Source organism: Natator depressus, chromosome 10 (genome assembly GCF_965152275.1).
Source record: "Natator depressus isolate rNatDep1 chromosome 10, rNatDep2.hap1, whole genome shotgun sequence".
NCBI lineage: Eukaryota > Metazoa > Chordata > Testudines > Cheloniidae > Natator > Natator depressus.
In genome coordinates this window covers 61850856-61874377 of record NC_134243.1, presented here as the reverse complement: position 1 = coordinate 61874377, position 23522 = coordinate 61850856, and the positions used below count along the sequence as shown (strand labels likewise).

General features: G+C 42.9%; 1 protein-coding gene across 2 annotated transcripts in view; it reads right to left on the bottom strand.

The window, feature by feature from the left end:
- Positions 1–22708, bottom strand: part of LYSMD2 (LysM domain containing 2) — a 30974-nt gene extending 8266 nt beyond the window's left edge. The window contains exons 1-4 of one of the 2 annotated variants that reach the window (XR_012641157.1): positions 22314–22708; positions 16028–16365; positions 12117–12316; positions 10481–10583 (exon numbers count right to left, since the gene is read on the bottom strand). Coding sequence is in view for 1 of the 2 variants with exons in the window: in XM_074964770.1 (XP_074820871.1) it covers positions 16028–16365; positions 22314–22544 (569 nt within the window). In the remaining variant the exon portion in view is untranslated. Of the gene's footprint in view, positions 1–10480; positions 10584–12116; positions 12317–16027; positions 16366–22313 lie in introns of those variants that run through there. The other variant, XM_074964770.1, reaches the window with a different exon arrangement.
- Between the last annotated feature and the right edge of the window lie 814 nt (positions 22709–23522).

Genomic DNA, 23522 nt, shown 5'->3' with positions numbered 1-23522 from the left:
AGCAATTTATTCAGCCCACAACTATTAATTGTAACATGATGTAGGTATTCCTAAAGAATAATTTGAGAGCATATACTGCATTTTTCTACTCCTAGCACAAATACTCAAATGGAACAGCATCCAGATCCACTACATTAATCTCTTAGCCACTGAAGCCTTCTAAGGCTGTGTCTACACTGCCACTTTCAGTGCTAAAACTTTAGTCATTCAGGGGTGTGAAAAAAACACCCCCCTGAGCGACAAAAGTTTTAGCGATAAAGCGTGACTACACTGCCTACGTCACATCACAGCGCTGCCACGTGGGCAGTTTAGACATACTCCAAGACAGGGGTGGGCAAACTTTTTGGCCCAAGGGCCACATCTACATATGGAAATTGTATGGCAGGCCATGAATGCTCACAAAATTGGGGGTTGGGGTGCGGGAAGGGGTGAGGGCTCCGGCTGGGGGTATGGGCTCTGGGGTGGGTCTGGGGATGAGGGGTTGGGGGTGCAGGAGGTGCTCCAGGCTGGGACCAAGGGGTCTGGAGGACAGGAGGGGGATCAGAGCTGGGGCGCGGGAGGGGGTCAGGGGTGCAGGCTCTGTGCGGCGCTTATCTCAAGCAGCTCCCAGAAGCTATGGCATTCCCCCCTCTGGCTCCTACACAGAGGAACGGCCAGGCAGCTCTGCGTGCTGTCCCGTCAGCAGGCGCTGCTCCTGCAGCTCCCATTGGTTGTGGTTCCCGGCCAATGGGAGCTGCGGGGGCCGCGCTTGGGGCGGTGGCAGTGTATGGAGCCCCCTGGCTACCCCTACACGTAGGAGCCAGAGGGGGGACATGCCACTGCTTCCAGGAGCCGCGCCGAGCAGGGAAAGCCCCTGACTCCGCTCCCCAGGGAGAGCTCGAGGGCCAGATTAAAACGTCTGGAGGGCTGGATGCGGCCCTCGGGCTGTAGTTTGCCCACCCCTGCCCTAAGATAACCAGTGAAGTCCTTACAGCAACTGGCTTAAAGCGGCACTGTGAAGTCCGCATGTGCATAGCTGCTCTGAACCCAGGTAAATACAGTACAATACAAGGAGGATGCTTTCTGAATAAATGATGCCCTTCCATAATGCTTTGGACTCTGCCATGGGAGGAAATACACAAATCTAAGATACATTAGTAAACAAATTTTAATGCTGATTACTGTTTGTTCAGGTTCTGTAATAAATAAGCTTCAGTTACAACTACTTCTTAGAAGTATATATATCTGCTGGTATCACTTTATTTTGAGAATGTATTGTAGGCTATGCTGGAAATTCTTATTTAAAATGAGATCATCTGGTATAACCTACAATCCAGGGGTCTGATCCAAAGCCCAGTAAAATCAAAAGAAAAATGCCCACTGCCTTTAATGGGGTGTGGATCAGGACCTAAATCCTACTTATATTATTTCTGCAAGTAGACCTGGTGACTTCAGTAATTTGCCTGCCTGATTCCTGCAAGTAGAATTTGGCTATAAAAGTTAATCCCCTCTTTTCACTAGTAAAATACTTCACTTATTTTTCAAAAGTTGAGCACTGGCTGCTTGGTCATATTTTTGCTGCACTAGAAAGCCCTGATACTGCTTTTGTTGATGGTAGATGGAAAAACAAATGAAAATGCCACTAACAAAGTTGTACTGGATGTTTGTCCAAAAACCCCTACACAGTAAAAATTGCTCAGGGGAGGCTTGGTAGCAGCAGCAGCAAAAAAGAATTAAAAAGCCACACCCTGCAAGAAAAGACCACTCACTGCAGAAAACTATAGCTGTTCTGCGGCACTGTGACAAGTCTATACACACCCATGTGACCCTGAAGGTCAAAAGACTCCATCTGACAGAGCTGGCATTTTTTGACCTTCAGGGCTCTCTTCCCTTGGATTGGAATTATACAGGCACTTATAGAACCTTTATGCATATGTTAAATTTACTTCTTGGGATAAGATGCATCCCTCTTTGGATTTGATATGCTCATGAATCCTTCTATGTCGCCAAATTTGTACTCGAACAACTTTTATCCAAAAACCCAACCATATTAAAACCATTTAAAATGGCTGCCACTGTGTAACGATGGCCATTTTAAGAATAGTTCAGTTTCTCCATCTGATCACATCCCCCTGTCTAGGCAGCTTCTCACCATCCTTTCCCCAACTCCTGGATACATCCTCCACCCACTGTTTCTCACATGCTAGCATAATGCTCCAAAGTTCAAGTTGCAAAAATTCCAGGAGAAACAAGACTGTGGGAGGGGAAGGAAATTTTACTATGGAAATAAAAATTATGAAAACCTTTCTAAGTTGGGGGGGCGGGTGTGTCTGTAAACCCCTTCTTTAAAAAATGAAAAAATGATTCTCATTAACAGTTGGTCAGTTTCTGTTATAGAAATACACAGACAGTTCTGGGGTACCTCCATATCTAGCAAAATATTCAGAACTTGAAACCACTTACCCTTTCTATAACTGTCCTTAAAAAAAGCCACCCACACCCATAAGCTGTGTTAGGACATGAAGGAAGTATATTTCCCCATTGCACAGAGCAGTTTTCAGAGGGGAAAAAATGGTTCCAGCGTGTTCTGTTTGTCTTTTTTGGGGGTGAGGTTTGACAAGTGGTAGCTTGACCTAATACAGAGGACTGGACAGGCAAGGAGCTGTCAGTCCTGGTAATGCAGAAGGGTTTATATCATGGTTCCATAACAAAGAAAGCTTTTCTTTTTTTTTTTCTTTCTTTTCCCATCTGACGTGGAACCAAGTTATGGTACTTTCAAAACAGAATGCAGACAGCTACAGTAGAACTCTCAAACATTTGAAGCTATCTTTAGTCAAGAGACCAATCATTTGCTATGGCTTTTTAAACAGAGTAAATTGCAGCACAGAAAATATTGCCAACAACTTCAAACTGTATATTACTAACACAATGACTGACAGATAAAAGGTTAGTGTAAATATTAAAATGTCTGAAGAAAATCAGTCCACCTACTGTTTTTGCTTAATGAAAATGAGTCACAAAAACATATGTAAGGAATATTACAGAAAGGCATAACAAAAGAGCAATGATGTAAATATACTGCAGCACAACTACCCAGCACTAGCTCAGAGTGCCAAATACTCCAAAGAGAATTGTTTTTTTTCAACATTTCTAATAGTATATAATTATCTGAGATACAAAACATCTCTTCAAAAGTTACAATGCTAAAATGGCAACAACAGCTTTATGACAAGCGCCTAAACATTTAATCATGTCCTAAAAACATTATTTCTGTGTGATCTAGATCACACATTCCAATGCAACTGCAACTGTATTTATTTGAATGCGCCATTGCGTATTCTGATAAAGGTGCATACTGCGCAATCATTTAAATAAACAGCTGCATGAATTTCAACACAGAGTTCCAGCAACATGGATATGTCTAGAAAGTGCCCAACCTTGTTACATTGTTAGAAAAATAGTAGAAAAACATGGCTTTCTTTATAATCTGCATTTAAGATCTACATGCACTCCTTGTGACCAAAAAACGTACTTGAGTGACCCATGCATTTTTTTTAAGCAGCTGAACTGTTTTTTCATGTGAAAAATGCCGGCCCCCCCCCGTTGGATAACTCAAACAGTTAAAGCACTTGGACAAAAATTTACCTTTGGGCCAAGAACACAAACATGAGCGATTTCAGACCCAAAGGTAAATTTTTCAAAAAGTTAAACACCTGAAAATAAGAAATTGGAATGAAAAAGGCTCTTAAACCTTATGCTGTCATGATGTGGCTCCATAACATTGAAGACAAGAACCTGCAACCCTTATTCACATGATAGTCCTACTGACATCAATGGGAGCTGTAGATGCTCTGCACTCTTCAGGATTAGGTCATGAAAGAAAGGATAAATGGAGAAGAGAATCCTCCTATTAAAGATGAAGGCAAAGTATCTATTATGTAGAATAACCAAGGAATACTATCAACTAAGTGTAGTTATATACTGTAGTTAGCATCAAGGTATGATAGGGAACCATAAGTCAATTAATTAACAGCAGAATGAGAACTATGCCACAATCAGTTTTCAAATCCACAGCCAAAAATGGGCAAGGGGTAGCACTGTATGTTGATTCAGAACTGGGACAAATTCAAATGAAGACTGATACCTAATCGATTCTTGCAATTTGGAACACTGTAGGCCAATTGCCAAAACTCAAGCAACCAAGACAGCAATACACAAAATGTCATATCGAACAGCAGATAAATGTCACCATACTAAAGTAAACCAAATATAACATTCATGCAGAGCAAGGTATGAAATGCAACCCACCTAAAACTTTTTCCAAGGGAAGATTTTAGTTTAAATTTCTAAGTATTCCACAGTCCAAAAACTGAGTACTATTTAAGACCATGAATACCCCTTCCAGAAGGGGAAGTCTCTTCTGAAAATAGAAGAGCTCTCTAGTGGGAAGGGTTTGCAGCCATGTGAAGAGGGGAGGCAAGCACAGAATATAGGGTAGAAATTGCATAGCTTTTTCCCAGTTGTGCCCCTACAACTGACCGTCTCAACTGCACAGTGTTCACATAGACTGGCTTCGCTGGACAGGGAAGGAGACAGCATTGACAATGTTAGCTCCATTCCATGAGACTATGGCTCTTTTCTTGAATTCATTTGCTCTCTTTAGTATCATGCAGTGGACAGACGCTTACAGCTCCTAAAATTGGTGTTTTGGGGGGAAAGACACAAGTAGGTCTTCTCCATCCTGAACTTCTATTTTAGTTAGCTTCTATGATATAAGTGAGATGAGAAAAACCTGATGCATTCTGAAGTATAAAATGGAAGCTGATGCAAGGAGTCCTGGCACAATGCCTACAACAAACAGATTGGGTGTTAGTCAGGAGTCAGTGAAATGTAAGGCTGAATGCTGGTTGAGGCCTCCAGTTTTCAATTTTAAATGACCTTTTTACTGGAAAACTCTATTGAAAGTTGGCTGGTTCAGGATTTAGGGTTTATTTACACCATGACAGTGACACTTTGTGTGAAAGATTTATTTATGTGCTCCCAAATAGACCAACAGCCCAATGCTGCAGAACTTTCTTAGGCAAAACTAAAGTCAAGGGGAAGTTTTGACTAAGGCCTGTGTGGTATTGTCCCAAACTATAAAAATGTTGACATATAGTAACACCTCATGAAATTAGCCCCTAAAATGAGAATGGGGAGTGAGCATAGGAAAGGCAGCTGAACAGCAAGGTGGAGTTTAAACACTTTATGATGCACTTTACTAGTTTAAAAAAAAAAAAAAAGTAAATGTAGCAAATGTAAATGCAACGGGGCTTCTCTCTCAGCCAAAGTAGTTATAGAGAACAGCTTACTTCAGTCAAGTCTGGAGGAAGAGAGAGCACCTGCTCTCTTCTCTAGACAGCTTTCCTTGCTGATTCTCACTCCCAGACTTAGTCTCCAGCCTCCCACAGCAAATCCCTCTTATACCACAAATGGGAATATTAACTATCAACAGCTGGCCCAGAACACTGAAAATCCTTGAACTCAGGAACAACAACCGTGGTTCTACCTTTACCTGGAAGAAAGGGATTAATCCCCTCCATGCTAAACTCTGAAAGGTATCTGTTCATTCTCCACCATGCTGAATGTACCAAAATATGACAATATTAGAACTTCTATTTTTAAGTTACTTTGGCTTGTGAATGCTATTTACGTTCAGTTGGATGAAGAGAGATTTTTGAAGTCTGTGAACTGTGAAAAGCAGAGTACAGGATTGATAACATGCTTTGGGGGCAGGAAGTGTTATTTTATGTGTTCGTAGAGGTTCTAGCACAATGGGGCCTAACCTGATTGTGATCTTCAGGTGCTACCAACCCATAAATGTTTAATAATTATAGAAATCTTGTCAATTTTTTCCTTACCAAAATAGATACAGGTATCCTAGCATTTACAATATTTCCTTATCTTTCTGTTCTTGCTGAAGGGACTATCTTGAATATTTTAAATCAGGGTTTCTCAAACTTCATTGCACCGCGACCCCCTTCGGACAACAAAAATTATTACAAGACTCCATGAAGGGGGACTGAAGCCTGAGCCACTCCCCCGCACCCTGGGGGGGCACCGAAGCTTGAGGACTTCAGCCCTTGGCGGTGGGGCTTGGACTTTGGCTACAGAGCTGGGCCCCAGCAAGTTTAATGACAGCCCTGGGGACCCCATTAAAACACTTTGGGGTCCCAATCCAGAGTTTGAGAACCACTGTTTTAAATTATCTAATGGAAAACATTTAGTTGTCTAAGTTTCCTAGGGCCACCACTGTAGATGGGATCAGAGACACTGACTGGAGAGGAACACTCATATTTTGAGCTCACTATTGCATGTTCTGAGCTAACTATTTTAAAATACCAGAAATTTATCACAGTGCCCAGTTCCTCTAGTTCTAGCTAACAGGCCTACCCCATGCTTTGATGGGCTTGGAAGCAGGACTAGGCTGACAGCAGATAGACTGGTCTTAGAATGAAACATTAATTTCTCTCCCCCCATTTGTTCACTGAAAATAAGTCCTGCTTAGGACAACACCAGAAGCATGATGTTAACTGAGTACTGATCACTTTTCCAATGTCTACAATTATGCAAAAATGGTCTGTAACTACAATCATCAGCTCACTTAGCAAGCACTTGATATTTTTAATTCAACATGAGAGTTACCACAATATTCCATAGGCAAGTCTCCTCGCTTTTTAACCACCACAGTATTTTAATAATGTAGTCTTCACACTGTATAACTTGCTTTTGAGACTGGCTGGAATGCATTTACAAACACCAGGGAAGGCTGTTAGCAGCAAAACCTCATTCTGGGACCAGTATGATTTAATACAATTTCTAAGGTCACTGTATGTTGACACTATGAGATTTTTTCAAGTCAGTGCCTAGAATGTTCTTTACTGCATGTCAAGCAGAAGTTGGCACAGTCATATGTACGGTCTGTTAACTTTCCTTCTAGCAAAGCTTAAGTTCTCCAAGGACAAAGCAGTGCTGGAGTTCAGCTATTAAAAATCAGGGAGCCAACTCTTACCAAGCTAAACCACCCATCCTGAGAAGTGCCACAGGGTCTTTCATGAACTACCAGAGGACTATGAATCAGAAGTACTGGGGAATGATCGGGGTCCTCAGTGAACTACATAATTCTTATTTCTGCAAAGAGAGGTTTAAACTGTGCCCTGCTCCTTGCTGGAGGGGCTAGCCAAACAGAGATTCTGAGGCATTTGGCTCGGACAAGAAAGACACAAACAATGCCTTAGGAAGCACAAGGGGAGCCATACTCCTTACATCCCTGTCACCAGATGGTAGCTGCTGCATGCTACTGACAACTTATTGGCATAAAAAAGTACCACAGGTACCCTAGTTTTGCACTCGAGCACAAGAGCTGGATTCTGTCTGCTGCCTGCTCAGGTGCCTTGGGCCTGGGTGAAGGTAGCCGGCATCATCTCCTGCTCCCAAATGTGCCCACATAAAACAAACCAAAAGTTAGTCCAAGCTGTGATAAATCTAATCTTGTGATTAACATCCCAGAAAATGGTACCTCTATTTAACAATAGATACTTTTAGTCCTAATCAGAGGGATATTCATTGCTCTGGGTATACTGTGTTGACAGGTTCTCAGAACATATTGAAATGGTGGAAGAGCAATATGCTCAATGGGAATTCTACCAAGAATAAAGGAAATGGCCATGAGAGACAACATACAATGAATGATTAAGTTTATGTGCCATGGATTTAAAAATGGTGTCTTCAATTCAGATCAAATTATCTTTCTACAGAGAAAGTGTGCAGCAATGTCAGCAGTTACTAGCCTCATGGTTTTTAATGTATAAATTGTCTTTTAGCTTAAGAGACACACAAATATTTCAAAGCCTAGTTTGAAGGGTCAGTTTAGTAATTACCCTTAGGCTAAAGTTGTTACTAGTACTGTATTAGGTAACTGTCTTCTTCAGTATAATATTATGAGAAGTATTCCTCTATTATTTAGTATAAAAACAATTGTAGTTCATATTTAAACACTTTCAATTAAATAGTCAAGAAGTGAAATTGAAATTGCCAAGGAGCTAGCTTTATGAAATATGAATAAGAGCACAGTTTTGCTAATGTCCCAGCATTGTATAGGTTGATACCCACTTACAGTCCAACACTCCAGTCCTAATAGAGACAAACTCCCATGTCTATGAAGTCAGTGGTAGTTTTCCCTGCATGCTGCCAGATCAGGCCCTTCCAAACATATTTCCTCAGAGTTCTGCATGATCCCATGTCTTCCGTGATGGACGGACATATGTGATCTTCCTGGGACTCAAAATAAGATGCCAAATCTTCTCTTTTATTGTAGCCTCAGGCCAACACCACAGCATGCAGATCTGTGCATCATTTTGAGGTCCACATATGACCTATCAAGTATATTTTTCACAAACAGTTATGCAGCCTTGAAAAAATATATGGCATCAGACTACATTTTACTATTCTGCAGGAGAATGACTTATGGAGAAAAGATTCAGCTGTAATGAATATCAAGGGGAATCTTTATGAAGGCCATTGTGTATCTTTGGTTCTCATCTCACTGATTAAATAAACACATTCTCTCCTTAAATTCTTACCTGGGCTAGGCAATCATTGAAATAACAGCTTCCTACACTACAAGATGTAACTGAAGATGCCACGATGTCACTGAATGGTCTTGAAGGCTATATTACACTAACTGTACTGGGCTGGGAGTAATATTTTCCTTTTTTTGGTGGTTGTAGGTTGTGCATTGGAAAGATCTTTGTGGACTTCCTGGATTTTTCCTGTTTTTTATTCGCTTAGCTTGTAAACAACTTTCCTAATGATTTGGTCCTTCCTATTAAAAAACAAGTAAAAACAAACAAACCTGGTGTTCCCACCTGAAGATGGTAAGTCTGGCTTTTGGCTAGAAGAATCTCTCTGAACAGGGATATAGGGATGACCAGAGTCATAACTTTTGTGCCCACATAGCTTTACTCCATTTCCTACCACTGACAATGTAAGAGGGCCCTCAACACCTCTACCAGATTGTGAAAACTGCAGACCTCTGGGAATTGGAAGCTGCCTGCAACTGCAGGTTCCACATGTGCTTGTGGTCAGCTGTAGCAGATTAGAGGGGGTAAATAGGAGGGAGTAAGTGAAGGATGGAAATAACTTATTTTCCGTTAGCAGATTTTCTCATTTTGTTCAAAGGTAGGATACTCAAATAAGAAACACCAGTCCCTTCTAGTCCAACAAACTTTTCTCCACATCCATTATTTAGTATCTGCACTTCTGTTGTGTATATATTAGTGTGTTCAGACCTCCAAAGTAGCTATCAGTATAACAAACAATATACTGGCACCCAATATGGTGCATGGTTCATGACCAAGCTCAAGGACAAGCTTTATTTTCCAAGTTAAGAGCATTAGTAAGTCATTACAGACTTGAATCCAAGCAGAGCTGTTCATAGTTATGAAAAGCACAGCCCAGGAAACTTAGAATGCTTGTTTTAGTCACCCCAAAGAAGACTCAAAACTTGCTGATGACTAATTGAGGGCTTAACCCTGTATATCAGGGGTTCTCAAACTGGGGGTCGGGACCCCTCAGGGGGTCATGAGGTCATTACTGTGGGGTCATGAGCTGTCAACTTCCACCCCAAACCCCGCTTGCCTCCAGCATTTATAGTGGTGTTAAATATATTTAAAAGGGTGTTTAATTTATTAGGGGGGGTTGCACTCAAAGACTTGCAATGTGAAAGGTCGCCAGTAAAAAAGTTTGAGACCCACTGCTGTATATCCACCCATAAATGGTGCTCTCCTTGAAGACAATGGGAATTCTGCATGAGAAGGGCTTTCAAGACTGAGCTCCACACTCTCCCTAGTACTACAGTTGGAGAAACTCTGTGCCAGTTATATCATTCAAAATCACAGAAATTATCTTTAATCTTAAACAATTTTCAGAAGTGCAAGTTATGACTGTACAAGGACAGATTTAAGATATACACCTTCTACCAAAGGTTGAAGGTAATTCAAGCTGCATATATTACACCTTTCAGGGAGACATGTGCCCCAAATGAACACTTGGGCACATATCACAATATTAATATATAAGTTTGCCACAGATTTTAGCGACCACACATTGTTTCATTAAAAACAAAATGGAAAGTTTTATTAAAGAGATTTCTAAATACACTAAAATGAAGACAAGTGATAAGTTACTTTCTCACTTCCTCCGTTAGGAAAGGAGAACGGAAAGAAAGCGTTACAACATTTTTATAGCGCTGTGTATCTCAACTTGCACCTGCCACCCTCAGCCCAACACAAACTGCAGGTACAGAAGGACATCTGTACAGATTTCTGTACAAATGCCTCTCACCCACAAATAATGAACATTAGCCATTGCTTACAGCACACATCACAATGAGAATTCATTTGATACTTTAACCCCTCTTTTACCAAGCATCCAACAGTTGTAAAAGGAACACTAATCAAAGCCCTTGATTTAATAGCTCTTGGAACACACAACATATCCTCAAAGGCTTCTTGATTTCATTGCTGTCTCTCTACATTTCTCTTTTGGCTGATGGTACTGGAGCACTGTAAAGAAAACAAGAACCAATTAACAACTTCATATCATGGATGTCATAAACGCTCCCATCTTCCCTCCCAGTGAATGAGCTGAGTACTAGGCAATTTAACAGAACTTCAGGTTATAGGTTCTGTTCCCAATGTTGCATGTTTGCAGTTAGCTAGCAGCCAGGGTTTTGCTTATGTATGCAAACAACAATTTTTAGAGTTCCTCTTTTCAAATGCAGTAACATTCTAAACTCGGATGTGAGGGAATCATTAAATATCCATTCCTCCTCCCCAAACCAGTGGTCATAAGGCACAAACTAAAACTCACTCCCAAACCCTAATCTACTACATTCACCCAAGAGAATTCTCTTAGTGATAATGTAAAGAGCTTACAAATCATCTATTGGTATCTGAATGTTTAAAAGAATGATCATAAAACTTATGTCTGGATGTAATGCCCTTATCTATCTTAGTTGCATACACAAGCAGAGTAGATGTTTTCACAAAACACACACTGGGACAAGACAGAACCTTTAACGTCTGGAAAATTCAAACCTACGAAGTGTTTGTTTTTCTGCCAGCCAGGGGTAAAACTGGATAACAATTACTATACATCCTTCATATCCCTGACAACTGCAATACATGGGTGCGCTGCAGACACCACAGTAGATAGTTTGGGAAACATGCTCTTAAAGTATACAAAGACAAGGCAAAAGCAGAAGTGCAAGAATCAAAGGATGACCTGGCTTTGTTTTTATTTTGCTTTCTTCTATGCCCCTGTACCGCCACCACCACACAAATCCTCCTTTATATGTAATCTTACATTTCTTTGCTTGGTGGCCAGAGATTGAGTAATAATTATACATTTATAAAGACCCTTGAAAGATCACAAAGTTCTTCATAAATATATATTATATACACACACACACATTATATATATATATATATATATATATATATATATATATATATATATACATACACACACATATACACACACACACACACTCTACTACTACTACTACTACTACTACTGAAATGCAGTCACCTCTGGGGAGGATGGCAGCAGCCAAATAGTGCACAGCACAACAATGGCTGTGGTTAAAGATCACATGGAATTAACATCCACGCAAGGCATAAAGTGCCTTTTAAGCTTTAGGTCTAATTCAAGAGACCACCTTCACAACCTACATATTACTCAGTTTTCTGTTTAGGAAGGATGAAGGGCTGTATTTATAGCAGAGACTAATTTAAGTATTCCAAAGCTGAGACTTTGGCCACTAAGCAATCCAACAAAAGAAGGTTGAGGTCATTTCAAGGGGGATGGTTAAATGATAGAATTTTTGGAAGGTGATGGTTAACTGAATTCAAGTATTCATCTTGTATTGCATTTACATTAGGCCTGATCCTGCAGTAGCTCTGCATGCAGAACTCCTGTTAAGCATAAGGAATCAGGCCTACCATGTGTAACTGAGTTTCACTATTAAGAGTGCATGTGATAGAATTTAAATTTTAAAAAACCTTAAGGGAAAAAGTTCTGAATGAGCAACTTACCACATGCAGTGTCCCATTAGCCTGCATATCACACTAGCAGAAGCACGCTGACAGGAGAAAGGTGATAGTTTTTGGAATTTTGGAGCCAATCCTCTGCTGCTGTTGCTGTCTTCTTTACTCAGACCTCAGATCCATTCTTCTACTCCCTGGTTCAAGATGTAGCAACATAACAAATGTTGCTTTTCTTCCATCTCTGCAAACTGACATTTGAGTACATTCCAATGCTGACGTACATCCCATAATCTCACATTATCTGAAAAGCTCTCTACTATGTGCCAAGGCCATTTGAAATAGAATGTACAAGGTCAGTGTAGCTGAAACATAACATTTTTACTTATTTCACTTTTACCTTCATATAAAAAGGTCTTCATTATAGCCATACCATATTAACACGTAATGACAACAGAACAACATTGACTGAGTGGCCAAATTGTGCTCAAGGTCCCATAACCCATTGGGTATGGTAACATTACAATGCATCTATGTTGTGTACATAGCACCTTTCACACAAACTGAATCCTAAAAGGCTTTATAGAGTTAAATCCATGCTTTTTTCCCCACCCTAAATCTGAGAGGAGAGTGATGTACATGCACAGGAGAAAAGAGGTTTTCAGATAAAACTCGAAAGACCTGAAGAGCTGAAGGGGAAAAAAAATATTAGACTTGGCCAGGTGTCAGAAGCTGCAGAAAAGCAGGTTTCCTAAACAATGGCAAGACAGAGGAGGCACATGCTAGAAAAAAGTGAGGGAGAAGAGAAAGTTCATGCAGGATGTGAAAACAAGGACAGCAATTTTGAATGGATCTTGAAACAGTGGGAACCCAGAGTTCTTTGGGGTATGTAGGAAGGCAAGCAACACCATTCTGCACATGCTAGAGTCTGGAGAGCAATGACTTGGGAAGCTATGAAGAGGGTTCAATAGTTAACAACAGTAAAAGCAAGAAGAGATGCAGACTTCGGAAGAGCGTTTATATGTACATACACAAAACTCTTTAGGTTATATACAGACTGATGGAGGGCTCAATTCTGTGTTCACACTGCTGTAATCCAGGCTAACCAATAAAAACCAAAGGGAGTTACTCAGATATATACCAATGTAATAGATCAGATTCTGGGCCACAGTCTGTAAAGTACTTTGGGGTCCCTTTGCATAAAGTGCCATATATGCTTAAGGCAACACTTGAACATTTAATTTTATTTTTACAGTGCTGATGAAGGTCTAGGTGACTCTATACAGGTGAAATCCCACCTATATCATAAGTAAAAGTTACTCACATTGCAACACTGTACATCACGCTTATTTGAAGAACTGTAATGCCTCAATTGCTTCTAAATCCATGAGGTATCTGATTAAACATTGAAACTCATTTGTTTGAAAGGCTGTAACACTTACAAATGAGACCAGAAAAATATAATGTGCATGCCCCCTCCCACCATGTTGGGCACATTGTCAGGGCTGTAGCACCTGACTCCCATTAAAGTATATGGAAGTTGTGGGGAGAATAAAACACGTAGCTCAGTAATATTACCCATTAAATGTACATATTTATTCTTAATCTGCCTCCTAAATTAGCTTTTTCCTGTGACTATAACTGACAATCCAGTTCTCTAAATGGAGGTTCAAGCTGGAATCTGATAATCAAGCTGTGCTTCATGCAGCATCATGACCCCCCCCAAAAAGTGTACTCTTGTAATTTTGTTAATGATGTATACACAAAAGTGATTGTAGTTTGATGTTTTTTGACTCTTTGGCTGAGGAGCAAATACAGCAATAAAATTTTGTTTTTCAAGCTATGACCCAGAAAACACATAAGGAAGCAGTAACAATGTTCCTTTTTTTAAGCCAGTCACTTTGAATACAACCACTTTTTCTGTGTGTCATTTGCTGAGGTCCTGGAATGAATTCCCTCCTACACATTAACATTTTGTATGCAAGGGATGTTAAAATAAGCAAAATCCTTGCTGGGGACCTGTGGTCTCTGTCAGCCCAGCTTAATTGCTAAGTCAACAACACCTACTCATATGTTAATGTCACCTTTTTAGCAGGCTTATCATGAGATTCATCAGCAGAAGCCATTAAAATAGCAATGTCCTGCACAGTCTCCTCAACCATGCTAACGATGACGCAAGTTAAATGATGGTGACAGGTGAATACCATTAACCATTTCTCTGCATGACCCAAATCTGGCTTGGGGAAATACAGCCAAACAGTGCAGCCTATGTCAGTCAAGTATGCAGAAGCACATCAAGAGATGGACAAGAGACTTAAAGGAGAGAGCAGTTCAGAAAGCCTACCCTTTGACACACAAGTGTGCTAACCAGACAGGACTCTTAACTCAGAGCATCCACAGCCTTCTATGTGAGACAACAGCCCTAAATAAGCATCCTCAGGGCAAGGAAGCTGTGTATGGAGTGCAGTGAAAAATGAACTAGACTCACTGGGTTGTACATGACAAGGGGTTTTTCCAGCAGCTCAACACTAGAATTGTATTGCCAAATCCCCTCCTACAAATATTCTTACTGCTAGCCCAGCTACTAACTTTTCTAGTTGCTATTACATACAGCTCAGGAACAATGTTTGTATATTTACAGCATTAGAAATACATTTAATTGCACAAGATACCAAATTATAGAATTTTAATTTAGTTCATCTGAGACAACAGGTTTGGTCTTGTGAGCTGCTGAGCACCAAGGCTTTAAGTACCACCCTGCAGCATTTGTAGTTTTTGAGGGGCCTGGACTCTGACGTGGGCCCTTGCAGGAGGAAACACTGATCTTGCAGCCTAATTGACTGCAAGAGCTCCTGCTGTCCAAGTCTCTCACTGGGGAGAGAAGGGAGATGCCTCTCACCTCTTAGAAAGGAGATGCTCCACCTCCAGTTTCTTAAGAGCTGGAGAAGTAGATAGTTGCTCCGTCTCAGCAGCCGGCATGTCCTCTTCTTCGCACTGTGGTTTTTTACATGTACAATTTAAGGAGCAGCTCACCTGGGCAGGCAGCTGCCTGTATCTCCCTACTGAAGCCAACAGAGGGCTGGAAGGAGCAACTTCTGCAAGGCTTGGTATCTGGCTTCACTCCAAGGAGCTACTAATGAATGAGGTTCCAAGGGATGAACATGAAAAGTCTGGCTGATTAGCTGGGGGGCGGGGGAGGGAGGGGCACTAAGAGGAGAAAGGTATGTGAGAGGAGAAGGAATGATGAACCCACAGGGAGCACGTATGGCATGTGTTTGAGAAGGAAAGGCCAACCCCCCCTATGGTAGGGGATTGTGTATGGAGATATGGGATGAAGCCACTAGAGCCTCCTCTTAGCTAAGAATACATCTTTTTCCCTAGTGAAGGCAAGATGTAAGGGAAGGTGAATGTATGAGGGTGGTAAAGGAGGAAGAGACAGCTACTAGGGGGAATGAGCATTCTTTGGGTGAGAATGGAAAGCGGTATGAGATTAGGCACATCTACAAATGTGTATTGGGGGCCATTTCAGATTTTTGCTTGGGGGGGGCCCCCAGTAATGTCTCATTACACACCTTCGGCTTCACAGGGTCATTGGGTGCTTGGTACTTTGCTGAATCAAAGCCTATATAGATAACCATCTACCAAATCAGAAATCTGTGTTATACCAACACCTTTTACACAATGTTATTCCTTCTCTGATTTATAGCCAGGGCTTAGATACAGCTGTTATTCTAGATAGCTTCTTATACTATTCTAATCACCATAGTATCCAAGAACCTTCCTATAGTCCATTACACGACATGATAAATGTCATTTGAGATGGGGGCTGCAAATAAGCCTAAATTAGAAAGATTATAGACATAAATATCACTAGCGTTTGTCCAAATGCCACAACAACTCCAATATAAAAAGGAGTAAATGTTAGTCTGAAATTAGATGCTTCATTTTAAAGTGGAGTTTACCTGATATCTTCATCTTTTAGTTTCCTGACTGCCTGTTTTGACAACTTAATCTGCAAGTCCAGTCTATGTAGAAAATCTTTGGCAGATAGTTCTTCGGGTGCAGCAGGTTGATTGTCAGGTTCTTGAGGACTGGGAGAAGAAGAACTACTCTCTTCCTGAACTGTCATTGGTCCTTCACCACAAAGAGAAATGTCAATAATTTCATTCTCAGGCGATTCCAGCGAATTAAGTCCATTGAACAGTAACGGCTTCTCTGATATAACTGGAATATTCAGCGTTTCTCTCAGGAATATACAGTCATTAGTAAATAGTTTATTTGCCCTTTTTATTTGTTCCATCTGGAAGAGAGAAAGAAAAACAATTAAATTGAAGCAGTACTGATTTCTGTAAAGTACAGAATGCCACCATCCTCAAAACACACAACAGGCAAGCAGTTTCATAAGAGAAGAGTTTCCCTGAAACAATTACTTTGTCTTAAATTAGAATATAAAAGGAGCTACTGCATTTAGAACATCTCTGTTCTGTCTTGCCATTAACTCAGCCTTTTTGCTTTGCTTTCTTTGTCCGTGCACTAGGCTTTATGCTATTGGAAGTCTCCCTAAGGGTATATTGTTTTGTTCCAAATAAAGAAACTTTCCCTAAATTTGAGTATTCCATTCTCTTCACAACCCAAATTTAGGTCACCTTTGCTCAGCAAAGAATACACAATCATGCTGCAAAAAACCTGCATTATTTTGCATTCATGTTGGGGCCAGTCTGAGAGAGCAACTCCCAGAGAACCGCCTGAACAGATTACTTAGACCAGTGGTTCCCAAAATGGGGTTCGTGAACCCCTGGGGGTTTGCAGAAGGTTACAGGGGGTTCACCAGAAAAATTTCTCTAAATGGCGGCCAGAGGACCCCAGGCATTGGAGGCAGCAGGTGGGACCTGGTTGCAGGGCAGACAGCCCGAGCCCCAGGGAGAGCGGGGCCAGACAGTTGGGGCTGGCAGCCCGAGCCCTCCCCCCGTCAGCGGGGGAGCCGGCAGCCCGAACCCCAGTGCTCCAAATGGGGCTGGCAGCCCGAGCCCCAGGGAGAGCGGGGCCAGGCAGTTGGAGCTGGCAGCCTGAGCCCTGGCAGTCAGCGGGACCTGCAGCCCAAGCTCAGTGGAGCTCAGTTGACCGGGGCAGTCAACGGGATCCAGCAGCAGGAGCCTCACGGCGTGCGGAGGAAATTTAAACTTAAATCCCTGGAAATATATATTTTTAGGAGGGGGTTCATGAGATTTCACAATTTAGTGAAAGGGGTTCGCAGGCTGTTAAAGTTTGGGAACCACTGACTTTAGGTCTAAAGTATAAGTAATCCCAGCATGTGAAGGTGTTTAGGGCTTCAGGGGTACACTAAGATGTTTAGACCATACAGCTGACTGCCTATCTTGGAAGGCCCACAAATAGTGAACTTCAAGGGTGTTGGAGAAATCAAATGAATACATTTAATCTGTGATGCCACTCCCTGCTTTGGTGTGTTTGGTTTTACATAAACGCAGAGATCTCTAATTGGGTCCTGAATATGGCCCCATATTTTGAGAGCCTGGTAGTGTAGGTGTCACTTGCTGGCCAAAACCAGCCATTGGAATTCTACAGCATGACCAGTGGCAAACCTCCTTATTTTATACAATCAATTTATATAAATATCAAAATGCAGCTTGGAGGTCCCACCACTGTATGCTCCATCTTGATCTAAGTAACCTGCCCATCAAGATGGAACATCGCATGATAGAAACTGACATCTCTGTGGGGCCCATCTTTCTATCCTTATGGGTATAGGCCCCACGGAGTCTGTAGCTGCAGAATTTTCCATGACAGTCACCCATGGCTGCATAATCTCAGCTTTCAGTTTTGTTTTTAATTGTTTCTAGCCCTAGAACCTTAAAAACAGGAACTAAATGCAAACTGATGCAGTGATGACTGCAGAGGGCCTGAAACAATAGCTCTGAGAAGTGTGAGCTGCCTCATTCATCTCTCTATCAGGGGCCTTGTGGTCCCAGGATTCCATGGCTGTGGAATTTGCCATTTTCTAATATGTTAAGGAATTCTGCATTTTTGCACTAGAATCTGACATTCTGCTACATCCAAGCATGTGAAATTTCATTTTAATCTCCCCACCTTGTTGGGACCTGCCTGCAACTGCCTCTTGCTATCCAACTTTCCCCACAAGGGAGAGTCAGCTGGATCATAGTGCACTCCCTACACTACTCCATTTCGCTAGGTAGCATAGGTTGCAAAGCCAGACCTGGAGCCCAGCTTCCACACTGGAGAACATCTCAGGGCCAAGGCCCCAAAAACCAGAAGCCACTAAAGCAAACAGAATCATTTACTTGCTCAATACCAAATTATGATTATATTGGTAACTGGAAGGCATGACTTTCTTTAAAGGAGAAATCAATCTACAGAACTGTAGCACAAAGACTGAAACCCAATATGTCTACCATGACTTGCATTTGTAAAGGGACTAGCAAAATGATAGCTGATAAATAATGCACCCTAAAGCTATTGTTTATCACGCTTCACTGTAACTCTGCCAGTGGTGGTTTGTTCTTCCTCCTTGGAATACTGCTTTAGGATATCTTCTTGTGGCCTCTCAGAGAGTCCATGTATTTTAGTGGTAGGAGTAAGGGACCCCTGTGTTTTAATCTCCACTCTATAAAATTCTGTGAGTAGTCTTGGGTACGTCGCTTGAGAACTGCTGATTAAGTTCTGCCCTCAGTTACACTCACAGAACTCCAGTGCCTCCAATAAGGATTCATGGGTGTAAGTGTGAGTGGAATTTGACACTGATACCTTTCCTATGCTGGGAAATTTCATAAGCATTTCTCTGCACTGGCATAGGTCCACCAGTATAAAAGCTGTAATGCAAATGGGGTACAGGTATTTTAACCTTAATGTTGTTCAACCCTGGAACTGGACAACATGGTGGTTAAAAATCCTATGTTTTTTAACACAGCCATAGATGAAACTGTACCGAGGCAGAAAAGGCTTATGAACTTTCCTATTATACATGCACCCTATTTTTGGAGAAAACAAACAGTAAAATAAAAATACAAATAGTAGTCACTTATTTAGGGATATTGCAAGGGATTCATGTTTACATTGTACAAAGCACATATCTTCTTGGCTTTGTAGGAGCTATATAAAACAATATTCTAGCCATCATCCTTTTAATTCCCTCAATTACTTACCCACACTCACTAATCGAAATATTCTAAGAGAATAAAAGATTTTATTTGGTGTTTAACAGAATCAGCTTGATAGATCTTTACAAATACATTGTTTATAAACATCAAAAATCTTCCCCGATTAGCAAAGAGATTACACTAAAGACCACAAACTAACATCTTCCCCACATGCGATCTCTCATCAGTTGTAGGTTTCATCTCTACATTACATTACCCTTGTTCAGAACAGGCATAGATGACAGTTACTAAGACACTAGTGACTGTCAGCACTAGTGCTCCCATCATTGCTACAGCCAATGGGAGCAATAAGGAAGGGAGACATAACAGGAAACTTTTGTTTAAAGTATGGTATATAAATAAGGCCTTGGATATCCTTTTTCCTACATGGCACATGGATAGAATGACAAGAGCAACTTGAAAGATACCTACGGTAGATAAACATGATGCCCCATGTTGTAGCCAGCACCCTTCTGATAAAGGGCAAATATGTGGACCTTTTGTTTCCTTTAAAGACAATCAATACCTCTTCTTAAACAGCTGGGAGGAAGTCATTGTTAGAAGTGCAAGTTCTTCATCCTCCTCACCCTCTCAAGAGATGACGATGTTGCCTTCACACCACTCTGAGCCCCTACTGAAGTAAGACCTCATCCAACCCCCATCAGTCACCAGAAAGACTCTCATAAATGTCAGTGGCTTGGTTTAGCCCTATGAGGCAGAGCCGAGTGTGACTAGGATTGCTGCTAAAGTACTTTTCATTTTATAAGGTATATACAAAGAGATTCTTTAATAGAAGTTGGTCCTAAGTTTCTATTTTAAAAAATCTTCTGTTTATATTACAGGGGCGTTAAAACTCTAAAGACTTTACTCAAGACTTGGTAAATTAAGGAGACTGCTAGGAATGTCTGGTATTAGATAGCAAATGGGAGTGAAAAATCAGTACTTACTTCTTATACTGTCACAATGGCAATTTAAATAGGGAGTACTAAAAAAGGCACATCTTGACATCTGAAATTGAGGGCTAGATTACTATTTTGTTTCAGGTATATTCTTTGACAGGTCTGGCTTGAAATGTATTTTAAGTAATTTAAAACAAGGTTAAAAATTGAGCTTAATTTTTAATGTTAGTATTCCATGCTACAATTCCACTCTGAAATACTGAAGTTCCTATTTAGAAATACAATTTTATTAAAATAAACATTTTGTATAAATGTAACTACAATGCACTAGCTCCACTTCTGAATAAAGACCAAATTTAAACATTTCCAATACCATTTAAGTGTCACTAAATGCAAGAGGTTTGGTTTTTTTTAACATGTGCGAGACGAAACTAAGTTACAATGGTGAATGTATAAATAAACTAATGGCAAACCAGTTCAGCTTATTCAAACATTCTTATTGAGTCAATCTGCTTTCATTTACACCAAAAACAAACCAGAGTAACTCCACTGACTTCCACAGCATTACTCATATCAGTAAGGAGTAAACAGGATTTGACTCAAAGCAGAGTTACTCTTCTTTCTGAGAGGAAATAAAAACTTTGACCTTATTCACAATGGGAGTCAAATATTGCTAATTACAACTGTATATAAAAAGCTGTTGCTAGCAGATTTTTAGTATGTTTTCCCTTAGGCCAGCTGAAACTTGGTTTGAAAACTATTATGACATGATACTATAGAGAGCAGGTGGTGGTTTGCATGGATAATGTATAGCACAGCTATGTATCATGGCTCTCACAAGAAAAAAAATATTCTTATCTATGCTGATCTGGAAAAGCTTATTAGAAATAGCCATGTTTAAACAGGTTCCTGGAGCCTGCACAGTGGACTGGGCCTCACTGTCATGTTGCAGATATTAATTTGAGATTACTATTATTTTTTAAAGAGATAGTTGTGGATATATTACTGAAGCAATACAATTACTAGAGACTCGCATTTGAATGAGGATTCCCCATCTATGGTCTTCTCTTAGTCACAGCTGGCCAAGCATTTCTTCATCTATTCCTGCAACTTCTGCTTTAACACATGGCCAGGGAGAGACTGAGCCCTCCTCCATCACAAACCACTGGCTCATGGAGAGCCAGGCATTAACTCCCCCATCACCTTACCGTCCCCCAAAACTTGCATGCGATGAGGAGGGATTTTTCCTCTCTATGCCCCCTTCTTCTCCCTACCAGTGAGTGAAGATTCTCATTTCACCCCATCCCTCTCACAACCTCAGAGGGCTCACATCTACCCAAGGATTCCTGTCAATCTCTATCCCATTTCTTTTGGTTGACAGCTACGGTCACCAACCCTCCAGGATTGCCCTGGAGTCTCCAGAAATTAAAGATTATCTCATGTGATGAAAACTCCCAGAATACATCCAACCAAAATTGGTGACCCTACTCACAGCTGGCTGTGGATTTCCCACACTGTGTAGCTCCTGTGCCATATATCTGGCTGGGTATCCCTCCTTCACCCCATGCCCAGCCCCCAAGTGGCTCAGACCTCACTTGGGGTTTCTCCTCCCGCAGCTGCGCTGTCTCACCCAGGACTGGGAATTCCTCCCCCACTCTCATCTGCCTGGCCCACAAATTGTATTTCTGGTACCTCCGGATCGCAGCGGAGTTCAGGGCCCAGAGCGCGCGGACCGCGCACACGTGGTGCGGTCGGGTCCCGGCCCAGCCCAGCGTTTACGCTCTGAGGCAGGGAGGAAGAGGAAGGGTTGTTACCCGCAGAGATCAGTGACTCGCCCAGCGTCCCAGGGGTCTGAGGCAAAGCCAGGACCTAGCACCCTCTCTGCGCAGCGCCTCCGCCGCAAACCCATCCTTCCCTCCGCCCGGCCAGGGTGGGGGCAGGGATAGCTCAGTGGTTGGAGCACTAGCCTGCTAAACCCAAAGTTGTGAGTTCAATCCTTGAGGGGGCCATTTAGGGATTGGGGGCAAAAATTGGGGATTGGCCCTGCTTTGAGCAGGGGGAGGGACTAGATGACCTCCTGACGTCCCTTCCAACCCTGATATTCTGTGATTCTGTGACCTCCCCTCTCAGGGCTCGGGGGCCCGGCCCGCCTTTGCGGCCCCTCAGGCCGCCCTTACCGTAACGCCATACTTGAGCGCGATGCCCTGCAGCGTGTCTCCGGCGCTGAGGCGATGCTCCAGGTAGCGCTCCGCCAGGGGGGCCGCTACGCTGGCCGTGCTGCCGTACGAGCGGATCTTGGTGCGGGCCAGGCTCTGCGACAGCTCGGCCTCCGACTCGGACTCGGAGCCAGAGCGGGCGGCCGGAGGCTCCTCCCGCAGGGAGAGCGGCACCGGCGGGAACTCTGCCATGCCCCGCGCCTTCGCCTGGGCCGGCGGCTCCCCTCAGTGCTCCGCCTCCGCAGCAGCCAGCCGAGCAATGGGCATGGCAGGCGGCAGAGGGACTCGAGTCACCGCCGCGACGGGCGGCTGAGACCGGCCAAGCGCCGATGACACCACAGCCGTCAGGGCAACGGGGGGGTGGGGGGGTGCGCGCGACCTCAAATAGAATTGCGTCTCCTGTCTGCGCACGCACAAGCCCCTGCTGCCGTCCTGAGGTGCATGCGCGCAGCCTGTGCGCATGCCTAGTAGAGATGTGAAGCCCAGCTGAAGCTTCTGCCTTTCGCCTGGAGTTTCGCCGCTGCTCGGCGCCCTGTCCTGTCCCGCCGCGACAGCGCTACGGGAGTAGCGGCGGGAGGGGGAGGAGCTGCTGAGCGAGGGGCGGGCGCGGAACGGAGGGGTAGCGAGTGGCGCGGATGGGGGAGAGCTGAGTGGTGCTGGGGTGTGGAGGAGCAGATCAGCTGGGGTGCAGGGAGCAAAACTGAAGGAGTAGTTCCCAGGGAAGGGCGCGTAGAGGAGCAAGTTGGCGGGTTCCACCCTTCCGACCCCTAGGCGCGTACTCCAGGAGGTGAAGGCCGCCTTGTCACCCGATTCTCTCGCTTTCCTGCGGCGAGCCCTGCGAGAGGGCGTTCCCTGCCCACCCCTCAGCCCTGGCCCTCCGGACATTCTTCTTGGGCCCCTGTTCCGCGAGCCCCCTCGGCGTCCCCGATCCCACACTCCGAGCCAGCTGCTTACCCTGCAGCCGGTCTGGTTCTGAACCGCGCCCAGAAACCATCTGTACACGTTCGTGCTCCATACGTTACATTTCCTCACCCTCATGTCCTGCCCGGACACCAAATGGCGGGACTATCTTCCACCTAAAGAGGGTGAGGAGCCCGAGTGGGCCAGCCTTTATTCCACCTTGGTCCCGTGGCCTGCCAGGGACATTAGTTAGTTGGAGCCGTGAGCACG